Raw genomic sequence first — 22,052 nt, 5'->3', positions numbered from 1 at the left:
TCATAAAAGCTTTTGGTGATTATAATACATGACTCTCATATTGTACGCATACAGTCTAAAAATAAAGCGCTTAAACCCAAGCCCCAGCGTGAAACAGAAGTCATAAGGAGATAATGGTGCTATATCTGAGACTGTGTTCAGCTGAGTCAGTAACGGCATTGTTGCACTGGGAGCTTCGTCTGTGTGTGTGTGTGTGTGTGTGTGTGTGTGTGTGTGTGTTTCTGATCTAGCTATGCACTACTGTTCAGATGTCTGGGGCCAGTAAGATTTTATTTATTTTTAAAGAAATTTGTACTTTTATTCAGCAAGGACACATTAATCAAAAGAACAGTAAAAAAAAATTTTTTTTTAATTATTATAAAGACTTTTGTGCCACATAAATGCTGTTCTTTTGAATGTACATCAAGTAATACTGAAAAAAAGATCATGTTTTCACAAAAATATTAATTAGTACAACAATTTTCAATTTTGTAATTTATTTTTGGGGACATTCCCAAAGAGGAAATAAAGAAGCTATTTATATATTGTAATAACACCAAAACCTGTAATTTACTAGTCAAAATGACTCCATTTCAACATCTATGTGAATGCTGTGTCTTGTCTTAGTTTGTCTCTCTTTTTTTGACAAGATCTCTCTCTGATCAACTTGTTTTATGACAGGGTGAGGAATCCCACCCTGTCATAACTGAAGACAGCCCTGCCTTATCTACCAGACATTGTGACGAGTGACTTGAACTGGACTTTGTGTTGTTGTTACTGAACAGCATTTCTTGTCACTCTTGTTGAGGTAACCTAACACACTTACATTATATTTTGGTACAGAATTATTAAATAGCGTGTAAGATTGGTTAAAAGTCAGTGCATCTCTGTCCTATCTTTCTTAATAAATTAATCTATTTACTTGACCTAAAAAATCATCAAGCACACAATTTCTAAGTTCTAACTTAGAAACAATATCACAATTTCTAAGCACACAAAATTGCTGAAAAATAGCCAAAGTTAACCAAATCCAAATATCTCCTTTGACCTTCTCAGAAAGAAAAATGGTTCATAAAGACATTAAATGTTTTTATATTTTACAGTAAATAGACTTTTTTTTTTATTAAATAATTTATGACCATCAAGGCTGCATTTACATGATTGAAAACACAGTAATATTGTGAAATATTATTACACAAAGATTCTCTTTTTAATAGATTTTAAAATGTAATTTATTCCTGTAATGCAAAGCTGAATTTTTTTTCATTACTCCAATCTTCAGTGTCATATGATCCTTCAAAAATTATTCTAAACAGTTTTGTTGATTAATATTTTTCTTGAAACAGTGATGCATTTTTTCAGGATTGACTGAACAGGTTCAAAATAACTGCATCCGTTTAAAAACAGAAGCTTTTTGTAACATTATAAATGTCTTTACTCTGAGACAAGGAATCAAATAAATGCATCCTTGCTGAACACAAGTACTAATTTCTTTAAAAAAAAATTAAATTTCTTTTAAAAATCTCACTGACTCCAAACTTCTGAATGGTAGTACAACTAAACCTGCTGACGTGTTGACTCTGACTCTGTCAGGTCAGTGTGATATGTATGTTGTTGTACCGTGAGTTTGGCCTCAGTCTGTGTCTCTCTCTTTTGACTCTCTTTCAGGTCTGATTCTGTGTTCTTCAATTTTCCTCTCACATCCTCTAGATCTCTCTCCAAACTCTGCTTCTGCAAACACACCTGAGAGAAAGACAAACAGTCAGCAGAAGGATTAGAGTGTGTGCCAAGAGAATGAGCACGGATCTTCATCATGCCGTGTTTGTGGCAGACTAAGTACGTGTCACTCATTTTCATGCAGGATGCCACATAAACCAATGTTATCGGAACCATGTTAAACAAATGATGAGATTTATTTATGGAATGTAAAATGCAAAATGTCCCTTTCATGTGTCTTGCAGTTTAATCCAGATGATGTTCAAACCATGCAACATTTACAGACCTGAATCCAAAGGTTTATTCGTGTAAATCTGACATTCATGCAAAGCACACATTTGAATTGTTTATGCTCACTTTGTTTTTATTTCTCTCTATACAAATAGAGAGAATGTGTAATTATGTAAAACATCCAAGTATGGCCATAAGTTGTGTAATACAACCTGTAGCTTTCAGAATTTCAAAACAGCAGATTCCATGACCTCAAATCAGGTCATGGTATCAGTTTTGTGTCCCATCAGCATAGGAACACCATTACTGATCTCTGTATTTACAGACATGCTTGCATCACGTGTCTCTTGTTTTAACCTACAGTATCTTTTCAGCAATATAACAGAATGATTAATTCTACACAAGTAACAAAACAGGGCTCAAACAAGACTTGTTTTATCTTGGCGAGATATGAGTGAACTGTATGGGTCGATAGTGATATTTTACTACAAACATACACACACAAAACCCCTGGGTCATCTCCATATCTTCTTCCTGTACTCAAGTCTCTGGAGAATTGAAGGCATTTCTAAAAAAACATGCTATGAGTTTCAAACATACATCACACTGAGATTACAACACTGACCTTCGCTCTAGTGTCCTCTGAGGAGGAAAAACAGAAAGAGAAAAAAAGGAATAGAACTGTGTGAGAAAACATGAGCAGTGGGAGAATGAGAGAAAGAGAAAGAGAGAGAGAGAGAGAGGGGTGACATTAGTGCATCGACCAGAGGACACCCATACTGGAGCTCCCATGAGACAACGAACGAGAGCCAGAGAGAATAAAAAGAGACAGAGGAAAAGGACAGAAGCTACAGTTTAATATAGAGTAGAGGTTAGACTTCTGGAAACATCTAGTTTCTGCAAATTACAAACAAAAAGTAGCTGAATGAACTAAAGCTATTTAAGGAAATAGGAGAAGCGAGCAGAGACAACTGGTGCTTGTCTAAACACTCATCATTACATTGCCCTACGTGTTCTAATTGGTTACCGGAGCACTGCTATGTGGTTTCTAGAGCCCAAAGTATACTGCGTACGCTAGGGTATGCATACGTGGCAATGCATGTGACGTTAATTTCATATTCAGCATAGTGCACATGTTCTGTACACGCAAAGTCAGATTTTTCTAATCGTCAAAAAAAATGGAAGAGATGTAACAACAGAACACCGAAAACTCAATAATATTGGTGCTTGGATGAGGGGGGTTGAAAGATACACGCAACTAATTTAAACTAGTACAACATTTTTATTGATCTTATGGAGAGAAACAGTGCAATATATATGCGATTTCATTCACTGCCAGCAGGAGGCGCTTTTAGAGTGGGAGAAATAGAGGTTTCCCCAGTAATGGCTGTACACAAAGCAGCGCTCCGCTCACAAATGCTGCTTAATCAGTCATTACGTGCAAGATAAAATTAAAATGACGTCGAAAATGTTCTGAAGGCAGTCGGTTTCCTTCAGAAATACAGTGTTATAAAAACACGTTTTGATTTTGAAACGTGCAGTGCTCATGTTTATTCAACAAAGTCAAACCTTTTGGAAAATCCATTTCTGGCAGTCCGTTTTGATATTGTGGCAAGCCGCCACAAATAAATCAATGTATGGGAAACAGTGTCTCAGATTTCTAAGCCTGTCAATTTTATCGCAAAACGTGAACAATACATTTTGTATGGGGTGCACGTGAACCATTTTTCTTTACTACTGATTACAGCATGAAATAAATATGAACATCAGAAGATTTCTTGAAAGATCAGCGTTTCAACCTGTGCAAAGATGTCAATAATACAGCTTGCTACGCCTATATCCTACGTCATCCATTGGAATGTCACTCTCTCGTGAACAGTTAGCAGAGGCTAGAGATTACGATTTATAAAGTTTTAAATATGGATATCTTTCTTATACAAGCGCATCACTTTGCTTCAGAAGGTTAACCCCCCGGAGCTGGATGGATGCAATTTTTTGGACTTTTGGACAAAATCTTGACCCCCATTCACTGCCATTATAAAGCTGAAAGACAAAAGTCATATACACCTAGGATGGCTTGAGGGCGAGTAAATCATGAAGTCATTTTCATTTTTGGGTGAACTATCCCTTTAAATGGTTGTCAGTGTGTTGCTAAGCAGTTACAAGGGTATTCACAGGGTGACTGCTAAAGCACTACCTAAGGTGTTAAAAGGTGGATCTACATTGTTGTTAGGACTTTGCTCTGGTTTTGTAGGGGTTTGCTACTAGATCAAGGCTTGCCTAGATGTGTGTCGGACCCCCTCTTTAAAGTGGAATTTTTTGGCAGTTTTTCATTACCAGGGCAAACACAAAGTAATAGCAATAGCATAACTTCTAAATAACTTAAACTCACTACGAAGCTACACTATTTATATAAAGGCTGAGCAACGCCTACACTATTCTAGTTAATTCAGCAGGGTCGCTACATCTAGTTACTCCTCAGCTCTGGTACCTTGTCGTACTGAGCCTGCAGCGTGTTGTGAAGTGTTCTGGCCTGCTGGATCTCCTGGTTGAGTCTGTTGCTCTCCTGCTGATGTTGTCTCTCCAGAGCCTGTTTCTCTCTCTGCAGCTCCAACAGCTCCTACACAACACAAATCTCCAGTCACTGTGGGACTTTAAGGCACAATTTTCTGTAAATCTGCACTGAAATATCATACATTGTGAAAAGAGCTATAATTAAGGAAACAAAATCAATTCCAAGACAGGAACCTTACAACTCATAGCTAAAAATAAGAGCGATGAGGCTGTGTATTTAGCAGCAGGGCAGTGCAGGAAACAATGAATCACAAGCGTGTCCATGTTCTCCGTCTCACCCTCTGATGTTCTCTCTCCATGTCTTTCCTGCGCTGCTCTGCATTGCAGCGGCTGGTTTCAGCATTCTGGCTTTGACATTTCAGTTGCTCTTGAAGGTGCTTCACTTTCTGCTCAGAAGCTTGGGCCTACAGACACACAGAGACATGTTATAAACATTTAATACTCAGTACAGACAGATTTTTAACAAAAATAAATTATTAATAAAATACCCGGTCAGTCTCTTGTGTGATGCGGGTCTGCGCACGGGTCAGCTGGTCTTGGGTGCGCGCCAGGCTCTGTTCTTTGGTGCTGATCTCTCGGTTAGCCTGAGTCAGGCGAGACTCCATGTCCCTCAAGCGCTCAGACTCCAGCTGTGCCTCACGCTGTAGATCTGATACACGCACACGCAGCTCTGAGAGAGACAGACAGTCACTAAATTATTTATGTTATCATTGTGACTGATATTTTTGGCTCATCTGAAATAAGTGTTTGATGTATTTTGAATTAAAACAGTAACATCAAATAAATTAAAACATAAAATTAATTGAAATATAAATCACATTATTTTCAGGACAATTCAGCATTTATTTCCCCTTTGCTACCATTGTAGCAAAAACAGCCCGTTTAATTCTAAGGGTCAAAGAGATGCATGAAATAGTCTGGAGTCTGGTAAACAATAACTTTCAGTGAAAACCTTGGCTAACTTAGAATATTTAAGAAATGAAATGTTTCAAAAGTGTTGGATACGACCCCTTTAAAACCCTTCTGAACCACCTGCCACAGCGACAGTTTATTACAGCCTCTCTTGAGGAATTTACATTGCAGAAAAGTTTACATTGTGGATCCAGAGGCCATTGGAAGGGAAGTGTTTATTGGGAAGAATCAGTGATAGTGTGTTGTAGAGCTGCAGAGAGCTGTCAGTGTCAGCTGTCTGTGGAGATGACCAACCCTGATGACCTCACGGATGACTCACCAACACAAAGAGACAAGACAATGGAGAGCATTCATACCACACACACACACACACAGTGTAATACTGATCTCTCTTGCTCAACATACACACACACACACACACACCCACTCTCTCACTAAACCACCTCACAAATGTGTCCCATTCTGGCAACAGATAAGACCAGCATGTGTCAGTGTATACAATTCCCTCCTCATTTTATTCATTTTACACTGCAAAAAAGCTCAGTACCACAAACCGGCTAATACCAGCATTTACACTAAGTTCTTTTTTATAAGAAATTAATATTTTTAAGCAAAGATGCATTACATTCAAAAGTAACAGTAAACAGACATAAATGCTGTTCTTTTTTCATTTCTAATCAAAGAAAAAATAAAAATGTTAAGCAGCACAACAGTTTTCTACATTGAATATATTGCAATAATATTTCATAAAATGCATTTTATTGTGTTTTTGATCAAATAATGTATCTGTAGATGGGTTACTTTTGCACCTCCTGTACTAGGAAATATTGGAAACCTGACTACTTCACTCACTAATAATCAGGATGGTTATGTAAAGCCACCTGACATTCAATGAATAAACATAATACTCTCCCTTGGTTAATGGGCAAACAGAGCTGCACAAAATAAATAAAACTACACTTTATTTCCTTAAACAGACACATTCTTATAGCAAACATAGGTATGCAACCACTTTATTTCCAGCACAGTCTGAAACTACGACTGCTGTAAAAATCTCCTATCTCCTTAAACATGCAAATACTACACAAATCTGCTCATGCCACTGACGAGGTTGATCTCATTGGCTGCCATACCAACACATTGTAAATAGTGGCTTTGGACTGCATTCATTTATGATTATTACAGAGCAGACAAGCAAATGTCCTGGATTCAAGTAACCCAGGAAGAGAGATGTAACTCAATCTGTAGTTCAGTATTTGAGAAATAAAGAGCATTGTCTGGGCTGGTTGCAAAAAGATTACTTGTTTCATTTTACTGATTTAAATTCAGCTTTTCGGTGCAAAAAAGTACAATAGTGTGTGGAGAAGTTTACCATCTATCTCATTCCTCAAGGCTTCCTCCATCCCTGAGTCATTGTTCTTGATTATGACATCACTGGATGAAACCGAGGAAGCTGGTCGTCCTTTGGGAGTGGACCGCAAATCCTCACGTTCCCATGGAAACAAAGAGGAGGGGGTGGACGGTTCCGATTGGCGGATGTTGCGCCGAAGGGGTGGGGATTTATGAGGTTGCTGTGGAAATGGGGAGGAAGCCCCTCCCACTGAGGGCTTGGGGACGTCTCCAAACTGCAGCTGCTGCTACAACAGACCGAACACAGCAAAATGAGTCAGGAAGTATATTCATAGACAATTTTTCTTATTAAGAGGTTGCTCTTAAAAGTATACATGACTTACTCTGGCATGCTGCGTTTTGGTTTCACTCTCTGCTCTGAAACCACCTGCAGAGTTAGAAAATAACAGCAAAAGAAAGATGAATAGATCTTTCTAGATGCATCCCACATGCACAAAAGCATACAAAGTTAAAATCAGAGAGAAACAATGCCATCACACATTGTACCACGCAGAAAAATAAAACACTCCCTCCCCTATTTAATCAGGGGATACATTTTGCAATCTTTGAAGTAGAGCCAGAGACAGAAAAGTGAAAAACAAAATGCATTGAACGTGAGGGGTGCTACCGTTGTTGTCCCAGGGAGAGCTCATGTTCCAACAAGGTGTGGAAAACAACATGGACTCCCCGGAGCCATTTCCCTTCTGCAGCTTTTCCAGCTCCACCTCAAGCCTACAGGCAGAGAAAGAATAAAGATTGTTTGTTGTTATAGAAAATAACAGAAAACAGAGTAATGGGGCAAAAAGGTTTCTCAAAAACAAATTTAAATTCAGTTTGGTGCTACTAGCAGTACAGAAATCACTACAGCACCTTAGGCCTGACCCATCGTGAGTGCTACATAGGGTTGGGTATAGGGCTGCAACAACGAATCGATTAAATCGATAAAAATCGATTACTAAAAGCGTTGGCAACGAATTTCATAATCGATTCGTTGTGTCGCGCGACGCGGAGACGTTTGATTATTAAAAAAAAAAAAAAACTTTAGTTGAGCGGAGCGGAGTGAACACACTCGGTCTCTCGCGCACGGATGCTAGCAGAGTTTGGCGCCTCATAAATAAAAAAAAAAAAGTAAAAAAAAAAACAAAAAAAAAAACGAGCGGAGGTAGAGGAAAGATACATGGCGGAGGCAGAGAAATCCGTGCGACCCAAGTCATCCAAGGTGTGGGAGCAGGGGCGGCGTTATGCGTATGGCAGAGTATGGCAGTTGCCATACCCTAGCCCAGTCAGGTGCTGTGAAAAGTATCCAAACTTGAGTCGCTTATAATTCGTTTTATTATTTTAAATCAGAGAGTTTTAAAAATAGTAAACCAATGATAAGCATTAAAATAACTTGTCAGTAAAACTGTAACGCCATTGGATCATCGAGCTCTCAGCGAGACCTCGTAACTTCACCCCGCCTCCGTTCAGATTGACGCGCGCGCACAGCCTGGAGAAGATGAGATCTCTGCTTTTTCGCAATGCAAGGGTGAATAAATAATTGGTGTTTGAATAGTACAGCGTTTTCTTTACTCAAACACTATGTCAGTAAAGGATAATGTTTTTGTGTGTTTGAAGAGTGGAGAAGAATTAGTTATTTGCTGTCTATATACGTTTTAAATATCCTGTGCATTATGTGCATAAGCGCTTAATTTGAGATTTTGGCCAAGTGTATTAAACAACAAGAAAAACTAAGCGCCCATATAGCTACAATCAAAGTTATATAACCTGTAAAAGTTGATGAAAGCATAATGCACTTGCTGCTTCAGATAACAGTTACAGCCGTTCTAACGACAGACAAAACACTCCATCTCCGTCATTCTCTGTTCAAAAACATTATTAACTCCATTTGAGCTTGATTTTCATATAATGTTAAGTGCAGGTGTCAATACCAATACCATACAATACATTGATACAATACCAACGCTAACGACGCAGTGTTGTTAAATTATTTAATTTTTGCACTCCCAAAAGTCTATATATTTGGCAGATGTAAAGCATACATGTGTATGTTTTTTGTGTTAGTCCATTTTTATTTTATTTTATTATTATTATAACAGCTCAGGGATGTTCAAGGAGCAACATGTTTGTGCACTTTCTAAAGATTTTAGTTCTGTTTTTGAATAAAGGGTTGGAAATGAATGCTTTTTTTTTTTAATCCGATTCATCGATTAATCGAAAAAATAATCGACAGATTAATCGATTATTAAAATAATCGTTAGTTGCAGCCCTAGTTGGGTATCGTTTGAATTATATCGATTCCGACTCCGATTCTGCTTATCGATTCTTATCGAATTCCTAGTTTCGATTCCAATAAGATTAAAAAAAATCCAATGTAAAAAAAAATGAAGTCAAACATTTATTCGGTGTCTTTTTACGTAGCATTCTGTTGCAGCTGAATAACATGAGCAAAAATCAGCAGCCTACAGAACACTGCAAGAGAAAGTTTGCTTATGCTATTAACAAAAATACCACAGCAAAAACAACTAGATTAATATTAAAGTGTTAAAGACAACAGTCAGTAATAAAATAGGAACAAACAAATCAATTATAAAGCATAAATAAATACAACAACCAAATTTCGGGTACAGAAAATGTAATTAAAAGTTTAAAAACACTGCATAGTTTTCTTTTCATAAATAAAATATAGATTAATTAAAGTTATTAAATATATTCAAACAAGGCGTAATTCTTTCCTTTCCTGCAATTAAATAATTTTAAAATCACATTAAAATGTGAACACAGGAATCGTTAAGCAGAATCGAAATGCACGCACCTTACCGAATACCCAGTTCTTGGAAATTTGGAACCGGTTTTCTATACCCAATCCTACTACACCAGGGTTATTTTGGTATTGTGTGTATAGCATTATCATATTTATTAATATTTTGAATTAGCTTTTCAGTTCTCATTTTAACAAATTTTAGGTTAAGCAACTTTGTGATATGCTTTTGGGGGGGGTTTTCTTTTCATTTTTTCATTTCACTTTTAGTACTTCAAATTAAACATTTTATTTAATTTAGTTTAAGACAACATTTCTAATTTTTGTTTAATTTTCAAATATTTTAATTAGTGCTGTCAAATGATTAATCGCATGCAAAATAAAAGTTTTTGTTTGCATAATATATGTGTGTACATATATAATATTTATACATAATTTATATTAATATAAATATACATTTAAACATGTAAATATTTTCAAAATATATGCTCTTTATATATACATAAATATACACCGTAAAAAAAAAAGATTTTTATTTCGGATGCGATTAATCACGATTAATTGTTTGACAGCACTAATTTTAATATTTCTAAATATTTCCGTTTTTTTAAGTTTGTAATGTTTTTTTATGTTTTAATCAAATTTTTTGAATTTCAGCTTCATTACAATTAAAGAAAACATTTTTTTTGTTTGTTTTAGTTAAGGTTTTAAAGGAATAGTTCACCCAAAAATGAAAATTCATTTACTCACCCTCATGCCGTTCTAAACTTCTAAGTTTCTTTCTTATGTTGAACACAAAAGAAGATATTTTGAAGAATTTTGATGAACCAAACAGTTGCTGGTCCCAACTGACTTCCATAATGGGGGGAGGGGGGGGATACTATGGAAGTCAATGGGGACCGTCAAATTGATTAACCAAAGCAACCAAAAAGTCATTCATTTTTAATGAGAGTGGGTGATGAGGCAAACCAAACACCGGATACCCTTGGCTGTGCAACACAATTTAGCCAAGTTAAATTTTATGCAAATACACAGCAACAACCAATGAAGGTGCAGGATGTGACTGTCACATAATCCACTTCCTAATACAGTTAAATTTGAGTGTGCGTGACTGATTTGAGCGTGCGATATTCAGCAACTTCTCTGATTGGTGGATCTCTCTTTAGGATAGTGGGTTTCCCATTGATTTCCATTGTTTTTTTTGTTTTGTCCGTACATGGAAGTCAATGGAAACCAAATCTGTTACCCACATTCTTTAAAATATCTTCTTTTGTATTCAGCAGAATAAAGAAATGCATACAGGTTTGGAACAACATAAGGGTGAGTAACTGATGACAGAACTTTGATGACACTTTGATGTGGGGTCTGCAAACAATTTGGGGTTATAAAAGGTTAGTTCAAAACATTTTGCACAACCCTAATTTGGAACATTCCTTCATTTTTGAATATAGACAAATAAATACAGTAATGATGCAAGGATCAATGTAAGAATAAATGAAATTTCAACTGCTAATCATCGTCACGTGATTTGGTTCAGTTTGGTATGTAAACAGACAGGATGATTTGTGTGTGCATGTCTCACCGTTTGATCTCCTGTGTGAGGTTTTGCGTCAGCTTTCTGGCAGATTCGAGTTGTCCCTCTAGTGAGTGCACCTGACCTGTTTTGACCTGCAGGTCGTGAGACAGACGCTCTCTGGTCCGCACCTCCACCTTCTCTGTTTCACGCACTCCTCCCAGCTCCCTCTGAACTGCAGCCAGCTCCACACGTACCTCCTCATACTGACAGAGAGGAAGATGCTACATAACACATCACGCACTGTTTGTGCTACAGCTGTGCTGGAACTCTTAGCCAACTTTCCATTTGGTGTCCTTCCAGGCAGCTTTTCTGCATTGCTAGAGTGCCTCTGTTAGCCCTATAAAAAGCCTTGTGTCTCATATTTGATACATGAATTGCTAAAGCAATAATAAAGATTTCTGCTCAGAAATCTGTTGCACACAATCTACTACATGCCTTCTGTTGTTTAATCGATAGTTCATATGTTTTTAGCAAGCTAAAGGCATTTTAGTATAATTGTAAAAACATGGACCTTCATGTCGTGGTTCATGTTCATTATTATAAAGTAAACAAGAATACATTTTATATCTTCTGTAATATTTCTAAATGAACACTTACTGGACTGAAACAACTTTACTTGATTATTCATACTTTTTTTTTTTTTAGAACAATCATGTTTAAATGTGAATATCAAATATTATCCATTAAGGCTTTTGAGGAAAGTTTATTTGTTCATCTCTCAAACAACATTGAAACTACAGAGTTTTTTGTTGCATAGAGTGTATTGGACAAAGACCAAATTGTCTAAAATCAACCCTGGTTTTGATCCATCTTGTGATTTGCCCAGCATTGATCTCTTTAGTGGGTATCAATTTTTTAAGTCAATTTCCGAATGTTTTATTTCACATATTGAACCATGCCCCCTAGTAGCATTATTGGGACTCAACCCCACAAATGTTTTCTTGTCACCCTCACAATCAATTGCGCTCGCCTTCTGCTTGGTAATTGCTAAAAGGCTTATATTACTGAACTGGAAAAATCCTTCCACACCCAGCTACTTTGCACGACCTGATGCAGCTTATTCAAATAGAAAAGATAAAATTTACAATACTTGGTAATACAGAAATATTTCACACTACTTGGCAACCCTTCTTAAAGGAAGAGGTAAGAAAAAAAGAAAAACCCTTTCTCTATACCTGGCCTTTATGGTTTCTTGCCCCTGATTTACTAATAAATGGAAAGCACAGAGAAAAAAAATACATATTGTTGGAAGTGTTTATATACTTAGGTGCAAGTCGTTTTCCCCTTTTTTTTCCATGCACAGAACTACTGCATTTTATGTATATAGTCATATTTACTTTTTTCTTTTTTATTGCTTTCTTTTTGTACTAAGCATTCTTATCGCTACATAAAATTCAGATTGAACCACTGATGGTAGATGGACTATCCTGAAGATGCTTTTCACATACTTTTCTGTGCCTTGACAGTGTTCAGGGTTCCCACACCTTGGTTAACTTCAAATTCAAGGACCTTTCAAGGACTTTCCAGGTCCAATACCCTCAAATTCAAGGACTTAATGTGGGGACACATTTCAAGTGAGAGCAAAGGTTACATCGCGTCACCTTGTAAGATACATTGTTACAGTTTTCATGTGTCAAACACAACTATGCAAAAAAGCTAATTTTTTTTTTGCATTTATTTTTGGCCATATGACAGAAATCTGATATTTGTCGTAAAATGATCTGATATTAACTTTTGCATGGATTTTATTGAAAAGAGCTTAGGCTCATGTAACCAGAAGTTTTAAGATATATGAATATGCTTTTAAGTTTTTCTTGCCTCATGGCTTTACATTATCTTAACAAGCAAAGCAATTCAACATTACATCCTTTGGATCTCTGGCAAGCCATTCTTTGTAATCTTCTTTGGTGAGACAAATATCTTGAAACTTGCATTTTCCAGTCATCACGTTTCAGCCTATTTTTGCAATATTTCACGGTGCGTCTGTGAAACGCTGAGGTACCATCTTAGTAGTTTTGTGTGCGTGTGAACGTCATGGCAACGAACAACACAAAGTACCTCACGTGGGAAACACTTAACGTAACGCATAAATGTGCAACATAAATCAAGCAAGCTAGTATGCATATGCCACAAAGTGTTGGCGAAATAATACATTAGCGGACCGGGAGGGAGTAATATGGAATTTTCAAGGACCTGTATCTATGTTTGTTTATTTTCAAAAACTTTCCAGGGCCTTGAACATTTTTAATCAGATTCACAAACTTTCAAGGATTTCAAGGACCCGTGGGAACCCTGAGTGTTATTTACTTGGCAGTCAATGGGACAGTCACAAGCCTCCTGGTTTTCATCTAAAATATCTTAAATTGTGTTCCGAAGACGAACGAAGCTTTTACGGGTTTGGAACGACATGGGGCTAAGTGATTAATGACTAAATTTTCATTTTGGGGTGGAGTAACCTTTAAACTAAAAAACAACAGAACGTTAATCATGCAACTAAGAAATTAAATAGCATCTCACTAATAAAAATTTTGGGAGATACAGAATTACTGTTATAAACATATCATTGATTTACATTAGAATTTCATCTTACTTTCTAGCCATAAAAATACCAGCAACTGAACTGAATTGCATATTTTTGCTCAGTCTGAGCAAAACTTCTTTATTTTTTAAGCTCCATATTCTCAGTGTGTGTGTGTGTGTGTATATATCAATTATGAAGGCCTAATGTATCGAATACCATGCTCAAAAAAAAGGTGAAAAATTTTCAGACTATTATTTTATATGTCAGGCTTTACAAGGTTAAAATGCTCATGAACATATCTCTGAATTAAACCGCCATAACTCACCTTCTGCTTCTGTTTGTGCAGAGCTGCTTCAGAGTTGTCCAGCTGCAGTTGCCTCTGCTGCTTTTCCTTGTTCAGTTTCTCATTCTGAGCCTGAAGCTGCTGAACCTTCTGTAGGACGTGACCCGTCAGACCCACAGTCCAGTCATCTCCGGCCCAGCTCATCGCCGCAGGTGCTTACAGACTGATGCTTCAGAAAGCTCGGCTGCTCATCTTCTAGCGCTGAGACAGAAGAGATGTAGAAAAATCTTGAAATGTTGTTCACGAGGATCTAGTGTGCTGCCTCAGGGGAGACACTCTCAGCTGTCTGTACTTGTTTCAGACCAGAAATATCAGTTCACATACTTTTAACATTCACTAATGACAAAAAGGAAAATTAATCTTGTGTCATTTTTATATAAAGGAAAATCACAGCGATGGTGAGGGTGTGTGTGTGTGTTTGTCAGAGTGTTCATGGAAACACTCTTAAGGGACTTTTGCTGCCAAAACACCACAAGTTATACTGAAAACAGAAGATTCTGTGATTGCTTACTCATCCAAACCTGTATGGCATGTTATTTTCATTGTAACACAAAAGAAATGATGACAATTGTACTGGTTGTTTTTATCCACGGAATTACAAAGGACAGGGACTGACAGTTAAACTCAAAAACCAGATTAGTCCAATTCATGAATGAATCATACAGACCGGCCCTTTGTGTAATAGATCAATAAATTCAAAGAAATTATTGGACTCAAAAGAACAATTCATTCACAGAATGAACACGCAAAGTGTTCTAAGGGAGATGTCAAGATTTCTTGTGTGCATACTGAGTTATTTTGGTTTGTTTTGTGAACAGAATTTTCACTAGGCGTCGGAAGATTTGGATTATAGCGCTTGAGCGCTTGTATGCACCAATTCTTGTTGATTTGATTTATTTATCTATTGGTAATTTTACAGCTTGATGGGTCCAATTCTTATTCACTTCCATTATGACTGGATAGATTTCATTTAAACACAACCTATATATATATATATATATATATATGTGTGTGTGTGTGTGTGTGTGTAATTAGTCCATGTTTGTTCTACAAATGAGGTAAATAAACATTTTCATTTTTGGGTGAACTACTCTTTGAAGGGAACTTACATAATTTCACTAAAGGAAAGGTTTGGACAGTACCACAGACACACACACACAAAGTGAAAGTGTCTATTTACATTAACCCTCAATCTCTTGTGTTTAGTTTCTCTTCTCATTCGCCGACAGAGAGAACTGGATTGTCAAAAGAGAGGAATGAGGAAAATCCGGCCCGTGAACTGTGGAACTGTTAACATCCCGGTCAGATCTCTCCATGCACCCTCATTTCCATTACAAAACATCAAAGATGGTGCTTTCAAATACAGCTGACGCCAGGCTGGGTTAATAACCGTGTTGGCTACCGAGATGATTATACACGTTAAACAAAAGTCTTGTCTTACGTTTACAGTCAGCATCCACTGTATATTTACAAAAGTAAAACCTCAGCGAATTTATGAATCCTACTATGGCGAAGTCCTGGCTTATGAATATCAATTAAGCTTCGTACGGGCTGCAAAAAAGACATATTCATGAGCAAAACCTTCGCTATAGTAGGATTTGCTGGCGGGTTTTGAGCAAACTAGAACCTGAAGACCTTCAGAAGTTCAGTAAAAATAGTTTATTTATTGAGAAAGACAAACGCAGAGCAAAATACTGTCAGACAAAACGAAATGCTACAGCGAAATCAAACAATGTGGTATCACTTAACTTACCGGGACCGATCCTGACGTCTTGAACCCCGTTTACGTGGCTGTTAATAAAGTAGATCTGATATGTATATCTGTTATATGTGAGGAGTCTGGTCGTTTAACGTTTTTCCAGATTGTCGTTATTTTTAACAGTCAAAACTGAGCGCACGCGGTCGCTGTTTCTCTTTCCCCTCACAGAACCGCCGAGCTTGATTTGACGAGAGGCGTGCGCGGGGTCCGTGACGTTCATAAAGAGGCGGGGCCTAGAGAGGTAACCAGAAGTGCAGTGGCACCCGCAGGTCACTGACAAGAACCTTTTATTTATTTATTTTGTATTTTTTTTTAAAGCATTTTTAACACTGAATTTCGCTGATTTAATATATATATATCTAATAAAATAATTAAAAAAATATTTTATATTAAAAATATATAATTGTATCATATTTAAAAAATAAAATGCTTGAGTAAACACAATCATTAAACACTTTATTTCAGACTGTTTTATATCACATTATTTTACATTCACACTATTTTCAAAGAAGGATTTCCAGATCTGAAAGGAAAAATCATGGAGATTTTTAAAAATGTTTGTTAATCACAAACTCCTATAAAGGTTTTTCAAAAAATAGGTTAGAAATTAGCTGGTTGCTAGCTAACAGGTAACGTTCTCAGAACTGCGGCTCACGTCCTGGCGAGGCTAACCAAACATTGACCAAACATTCCTCCAGTAACGTTAATGCAACGTTCAGTCCAAGTTATCTGGTCTTTATTAACGTTCTTAAGACTTTAGCAAAACAAAAACAAAAAAATACCTTGTTTATGGAATGTTTTTCTAAAACAATTAAGATACACTTTCTAACTGCGTCTAACTTTAGTTAGTTTCAGATGGTTCAGAGAACATTCAAAACTAATATTCCCATAATGTTTGCGTTTATAAAATGGAACATTCCCTTAATGTTGTCTCTAACTCTAAAATTCACATAAACAATTAAGGGAAAGAATTTAAACATTTAAAAAGGTGGACTTTTTGGACGTGCACAGGACATTCGGAAATACAATTTTCATAACTTAATGAGAAAGTTAGCTAGGTTAGGCTATACGGAGTGGGCACCCTGAGTTTATTATGGGTTTAGTTTCTCTGTAAACACAGAGATCTACAGATATTTCGTCAAAAATTAAAAAATGTACAATTACCTGCCATTATTGTTAAGATTAAGAATGGATTTCAGTTAATTGATTCGGTTGAAGTATTTTCCATAATAGACATCACACAAATTCTAGTGCGCAAATATATATATATAAAAATAATAATAAGACAAATATTAAGTCACTGCTTTTAGTCAAAATTATGAAGGTTAAAACAAATGGCAGATTCGGACAGTATTATAATCACCAAGTGATATGATTGGGAAACACAAATTTCTCTAACGACCCCCTGTGAAACTAGTCCCGTCTGAATAAGGCTAAATATAAGAAAAAACCCTTGCAGAAATTAAGTAGAGAAACAAGATGCACTAAGTACATTATGTAACATGGTCACTCTCACTGGTCTACACCAGCATAAACAGCACATAATCAGATTATGTCCATCGCCACGGCCCTTGCTTCTGAGAAACGTGTAGGAGTGCATTGTAATCCATGATCACACATATGCAGATTAAACCTCTGAAGTGCTGAATAGAGCGGAAACCATCACAGCACCTACAGTTCTGTTCTCTCTCACTCTTTCGGGCCGATCAGACACATACAGTTGGGTACAGATACACAAGGACTAAGACAGCATGTGCATGGGTTACACAACTCCTTAAGCACCTCTGAGTAACTGATGTTACCACCTGTTGGTGTCTAGCAGAACTTAACATTTACTGAAAATCTACTCACAAATGAGTTTGTTTCTTTATCAGAACGGATTTGTAGAAAAGTAGCATTACATCACTTTCTCGCCAATGGATCCTCTGCAGTGAATGGGTGCCGTCAGAATGAGAGTCCAAACAGCTGATAAAAACATCACAATAATCCACAAATAATCCACATCAATTAACATCTTGTGAAATGAAAAGCTGCTGGACACATATCCAACATTAATCCATGTTTCCTTTATCCATAATATTGTTTCCTTCAATGAGTTCAAAAGTTGTATTGTCTGAATCAGGAGAAAAATATCTGCACATCAAGCACTGTTTACAACAAAACCGCCCAAACCAGTTCTAAACAAATATGATTGTGAATTTTGATCGAGAGAACAGGAGATGGACTTTTTCACTGGAGGAAGCATTATTATGGATTATGGACTGTTATTTTGGCCAGAAGTGTCAGTTTAAAGTTAAATCATCTTAATTATGGATTTGTTTATGACAAACACACAGCTTTTTGCTTCACAAGGTGTTAATTGATGGACTGGAGTTGTGTGGATTACTGTGGATTATTATTGTGATGTTTTTATCAGCTGTTTGGACTGTCATTCTTACGGCACCCATTCACTGCAGAGGATCCTTTTGTGAGCAAGTGATGTACAGTAATGCTGTATTTCTCCAAATCTGTTCAGATAAAGAAACAAACTCATCTACATCTTGGATGACCTGAGGGTGAGTGAATTTTCAGAAAATGTTTATTTTGGGTGAACTATTTCTTTAATAGATCTAATGGCCATAAATTATTGAAAATTAATAATCAGATCACTTTCATTGCATTATTTTGTATGAAACTTAAAAGTTGCTTTGTTACTCTTCAAATGTTCCACAAATGAATTAATTAGAAATTCCTTAATAGTCTAAAATGAACATGATGCCATAAATACAATTTCAGTGCATTAATTAATTTATTAAAAAAAAATTCAGTGCACACATGTTGTGCACGAGGAGATATTGTGCAATCAGCTCCTGTGGATGAGCAGGAGGAGATCACAACGTATGCAAGGTGCATGTTCAATGAGCTAATCAGACGGCTAAATACCAGCTTGCATATTTATATGGGATTACATGCACACATTTACAGTGTCTAAAACAGTGCAAAGGAGAGCGGTCTCCTCTGGAGTGCTTAGATTGGAAACCAAACCCTGGATTTTAATATTTTGGCTCTACATTTACATCTTCGGGTCCAATTTGAAGACATTTCACATTAAAACAGGAATATAACTCACATTATTTGAAAGGTAATATCCTTTTTTGCAACTTCAGTATATACATATAGCCTATTTAATATTTTGCATTTGCAAAATAAAATCCAGCTGCTATACTATCAGTGTGGCTATTTATACATTTGTTCCCCTATTTTTGTTGCTTAGTGTCCTGCTCCTGTACTCAACTTTAGTTGAACATCCATACATTTTTATAATTCCTCTAAATAATACCAGTAACACAGTGCAGATATTTGTACCCTGAGATAATTTGCAAATAACAGTTTTGATAATTATCCACGCATGAATACAAGTGTGCAAATAGAATATTTACTTTATAGCACATTACTACTTATCCAGGAAGCAAACAGTATATTAGTATTACATATAATACTATTTAGCACTGAAACAGGGCTTTAAATATGGACAAAACAGTCAGATATATACTAAACATGTCTAGATAAACCATGAATAATCTGAGGGATCAAAAGGTAAAAATTCTCTTTTCCAAATGATAATTATAATAAAACAAACAAGAAATTATTAGAATTATTACAACAATAATAATAGTAATAATAACAGTTAAACAGATTTATGATATTATTATAATAAATATAATAATGTAGAATAATTAAATATTACAATATCATTAATATTATCATATTAGAAATTACACATTTAAAATTTAAAATAAGATAGATAGATAGATAGATAGATAGATAGGTAGATAGATAGATAGATAGATAGATAGATAGATAGATAGATAGATAGTTGTATTTGGTGCACCAAATACAGTTTGATGTCATTTCTAAATGTTTAACAACAAAATAAGTCTGTCAAAATGAAATCTACTGATATGGCAATCACTTAAGTGCTCAGTGTTAAAAATATGAACATCATAAACTCAAATTTGAACGGTTGTTGCTCTCACAGATGTTTCCCTGGTCGGTAGTGTTTTCCCTGGAGCCGAAGGTTCCCGGCCAGCGCACTCCAGAGGAGCTGGTGACCAACACTTTGATGCTGGAGCTGGGTGCCATGGTGAAACGGACCGAGCGAATCCGGCTGGAGAAGGCAGCAGTGACTCGCAGACGCCGCAGCTCTTCCTCTGCAGACTACAGCTGGCTGGCCGGTCCTCAGGCACACGTCCCCTACGAGCTCACACCAGGAGACGTGCTGGAACTGCAGAACCTCTGCGCACAGATCCCACCTCAACAGTGCGGCCCGGTCATTGTCAGGTGGGTATCAGTGTTTTTTAGTATCGTTGAGATTATATTTTTATTAAGAGTTTGAATTAGGTTTTTATATTTTCCATTTTTATTTTAAGTTTTGTTAAAATCTTTGTAGTTTTTATAGTCTGTTTTGTAATTTTTTAATATATATATTTTAATATTATATATATATATATATATATATATATATATATATATATATATATATATAATTTTAATTTGCTTTAGGTTTTCAGTACCCCAAGTAAAACTAAATGAAAATGAAAATAAGAAATAAAGATTTAGTAATGTTATTAAGTAGTTATTACAAGATTTAGTAATGTTTTATAAGTTAATGTATTTAATGTGTTAATCTATTTTTATATGTGTATTTGTGTGTACATGTGAAATAAAATCTTATTTCAGTTTATTTTAGTATCATGAATATATATATATATATATATATATATATATATATATATATATATATACACACACACATAGCCTATATACTATTAGAATATTTAAATTAGTAGTAAACAGAAATTGCTTGTTTTACAATTAATTATAAAGAAATGGCAGGTAACACACTGAATTAAACATTACATTTTGAAGTAGAAAGACTAAACAGTATTTCCTTGTAAAAAAAAAATAAATCACTTCAATAATTTTTGTTTTACTTACTGTGATTATTTTTTACAACGTAAATGTACAATGTACAATGAGTTATTTTTATAATTTCCTTTTTCATTTTTGTTAGTTTCAGTCATTTTTTTCTTTTGTCATTTGTGTTATTATTATTATTACTTTTAGTTTTTGTTTATACAGTTTTAATTTTAGTTATTTTAGTACATCAGGTTACCATTAAACTAAACGATAATAAAAAGTATTTCCTTGGCAACTAGCTAAAAGTTTCTCTTTTTTTTCTTTTTCTTTTCTTTTATTTCCATCAAGATTTATTTTATTTCAAGTAACAAAAATGTTTTATGCTGCTTTTAGTTTTACATAGCCCTGGTAGGTATTGCCAAATAAGAGTTACAGTGACAGAGGTGAGTCAAGTAATATCTCTAAGTAATATCTTTTGTTGTTTGTTTAAAAGGTTCAGGAAGCTTGTGTCAGAGTTTGAGCCGGAGGTGCAAGACGTCCCCAAACTGTTCCGGAGCGTCATAAGAAACTGCCTGGATGAGCTTCAGGGAGACGCAGAGCTCCAGAATCGGGTGAACCGTTGGGAAAAACAGCGCAGCAAGAGCCTCTCCTTCGTCACATTTCGATCCAAGTTCCGCACCCTGAACCGCGGGAAGGGAAGCTTCGGTGGTTCCCGCAACAACCTGCAAGAGGAAAACACATGGTCTGATGAAGAAGAGGAAGCAGCTGAACAGGTGGAAACCGCCATGCGCACCAGGAAGGGACGGAGCCTCAGCATGCCAGAGATCACTCCTCTTGAGCAGGCGGCCCAGAGCTGAACGAGAGGAAGAGATGAAGAGAAAGACAGAGGAAAGAAGGAGTTGAAAAGCTTGAAGGAAATGTAGCCTTCAAGGTAAGTTGGCAATGGAGGAGGAAGAAAAGAGGCGGCGGCAAAGAACAAGGGAAGGGGAAAAAATCTGATCCTACGAGACATCCTGAAAGACTAAAACTTATGCTTTCAGATTGCAAGACAAACACTGTTAATTTGTTAATTGAACCAAAGAACACTGGCCTAGACTTTTTTTTTTTTTTTACTTTCTAATGTATGCTTAATTATTTTGAATATTTGGATGTAAATATAAATGTGAATATTTGGCAAAAATGTGTGTATTTTAACAGCTCAATTTTTCTGTGAGAGTGAAGCTCACAAAACCTGTCAAGAATATGTCCAGGTCATATTTCTGGAAGAAAAAAATTAATTAAAAAAATGATAAATTAAGGGAACAAAATAAGGGAAAAACAAAAAGTGGTGGAAAAAAAATCAAATCAAATAAAATAAATTAATTGTATACTATAAGTAATAAATTAACAAAATAA

General features: G+C 35.9%; 2 protein-coding genes across 3 annotated transcripts in view; one reads left to right on the top strand and one right to left on the bottom strand.

Moving 5' to 3' along the window:
* Positions 1–15,921, bottom strand: part of si:dkeyp-115e12.6 (centromere protein F) — a 23,057-nt gene extending 7,136 nt beyond the window's left edge. The window contains exons 1-10 of one of the 2 annotated variants that reach the window (XM_058797445.1): positions 15,753–15,921; positions 13,982–14,200; positions 11,142–11,338; positions 7,430–7,533; positions 7,146–7,189; positions 6,785–7,049; positions 4,989–5,170; positions 4,779–4,904; positions 4,418–4,546; positions 1,600–1,722 (exon numbers count right to left, since the gene is read on the bottom strand). In XM_058797445.1, coding sequence (XP_058653428.1) covers positions 1,600–1,722; positions 4,418–4,546; positions 4,779–4,904; positions 4,989–5,170; positions 6,785–7,049; positions 7,146–7,189; positions 7,430–7,533; positions 11,142–11,338; positions 13,982–14,143 — 1,332 coding nt within the window. In that variant the 5' untranslated portion in view covers positions 14,144–14,200; positions 15,753–15,921. The remainder of the gene's footprint in view (positions 1–1,599; positions 1,723–4,417; positions 4,547–4,778; positions 4,905–4,988; positions 5,171–6,784; positions 7,050–7,145; positions 7,190–7,429; positions 7,534–11,141; positions 11,339–13,981; positions 14,201–15,752) is intronic. The other variant, XM_058797446.1, reaches the window with a different exon arrangement.
* zgc:162144 (RD3 domain-containing protein) lies at positions 15,871–22,052 on the top strand. The gene is made up of 3 exons (XM_058797449.1): positions 15,871–15,999; positions 19,777–20,078; positions 21,151–22,052. The coding sequence occupies exons 2-3, from the start codon at positions 19,777–19,779 to the stop codon at positions 21,512–21,514; spliced, it is 666 nt and encodes a 221-aa protein (XP_058653432.1). The 5' UTR covers positions 15,871–15,999; the 3' UTR covers positions 21,515–22,052.

Source organism: Onychostoma macrolepis, chromosome 14 (genome assembly GCF_012432095.1).
Source record: "Onychostoma macrolepis isolate SWU-2019 chromosome 14, ASM1243209v1, whole genome shotgun sequence".
Taxonomy (NCBI): Eukaryota; Metazoa; Chordata; class Actinopteri; order Cypriniformes; family Cyprinidae; genus Onychostoma; species Onychostoma macrolepis.
Note: the sequence above shows the minus strand (reverse complement) of the source record. Positions and strands in the feature narration are given on the sequence as shown.

Excerpts from the sequence above, each read along its gene's own strand:
- zgc:162144 (XM_058797449.1), top strand. The coding sequence starts at position 19,777 with ATGTTTCCCTGGTCGGTAGTGTTTTCCCTGGAGCCGAAGGTTCCCGGC. Across the intron at positions 20,079-21,150 it reads TGCGGCCCGGTCATTGTCAG|GTTCAGGAAGCTTGTGTCAG; the intron begins GTGGGTATCAGT and ends TTTGTTTAAAAG.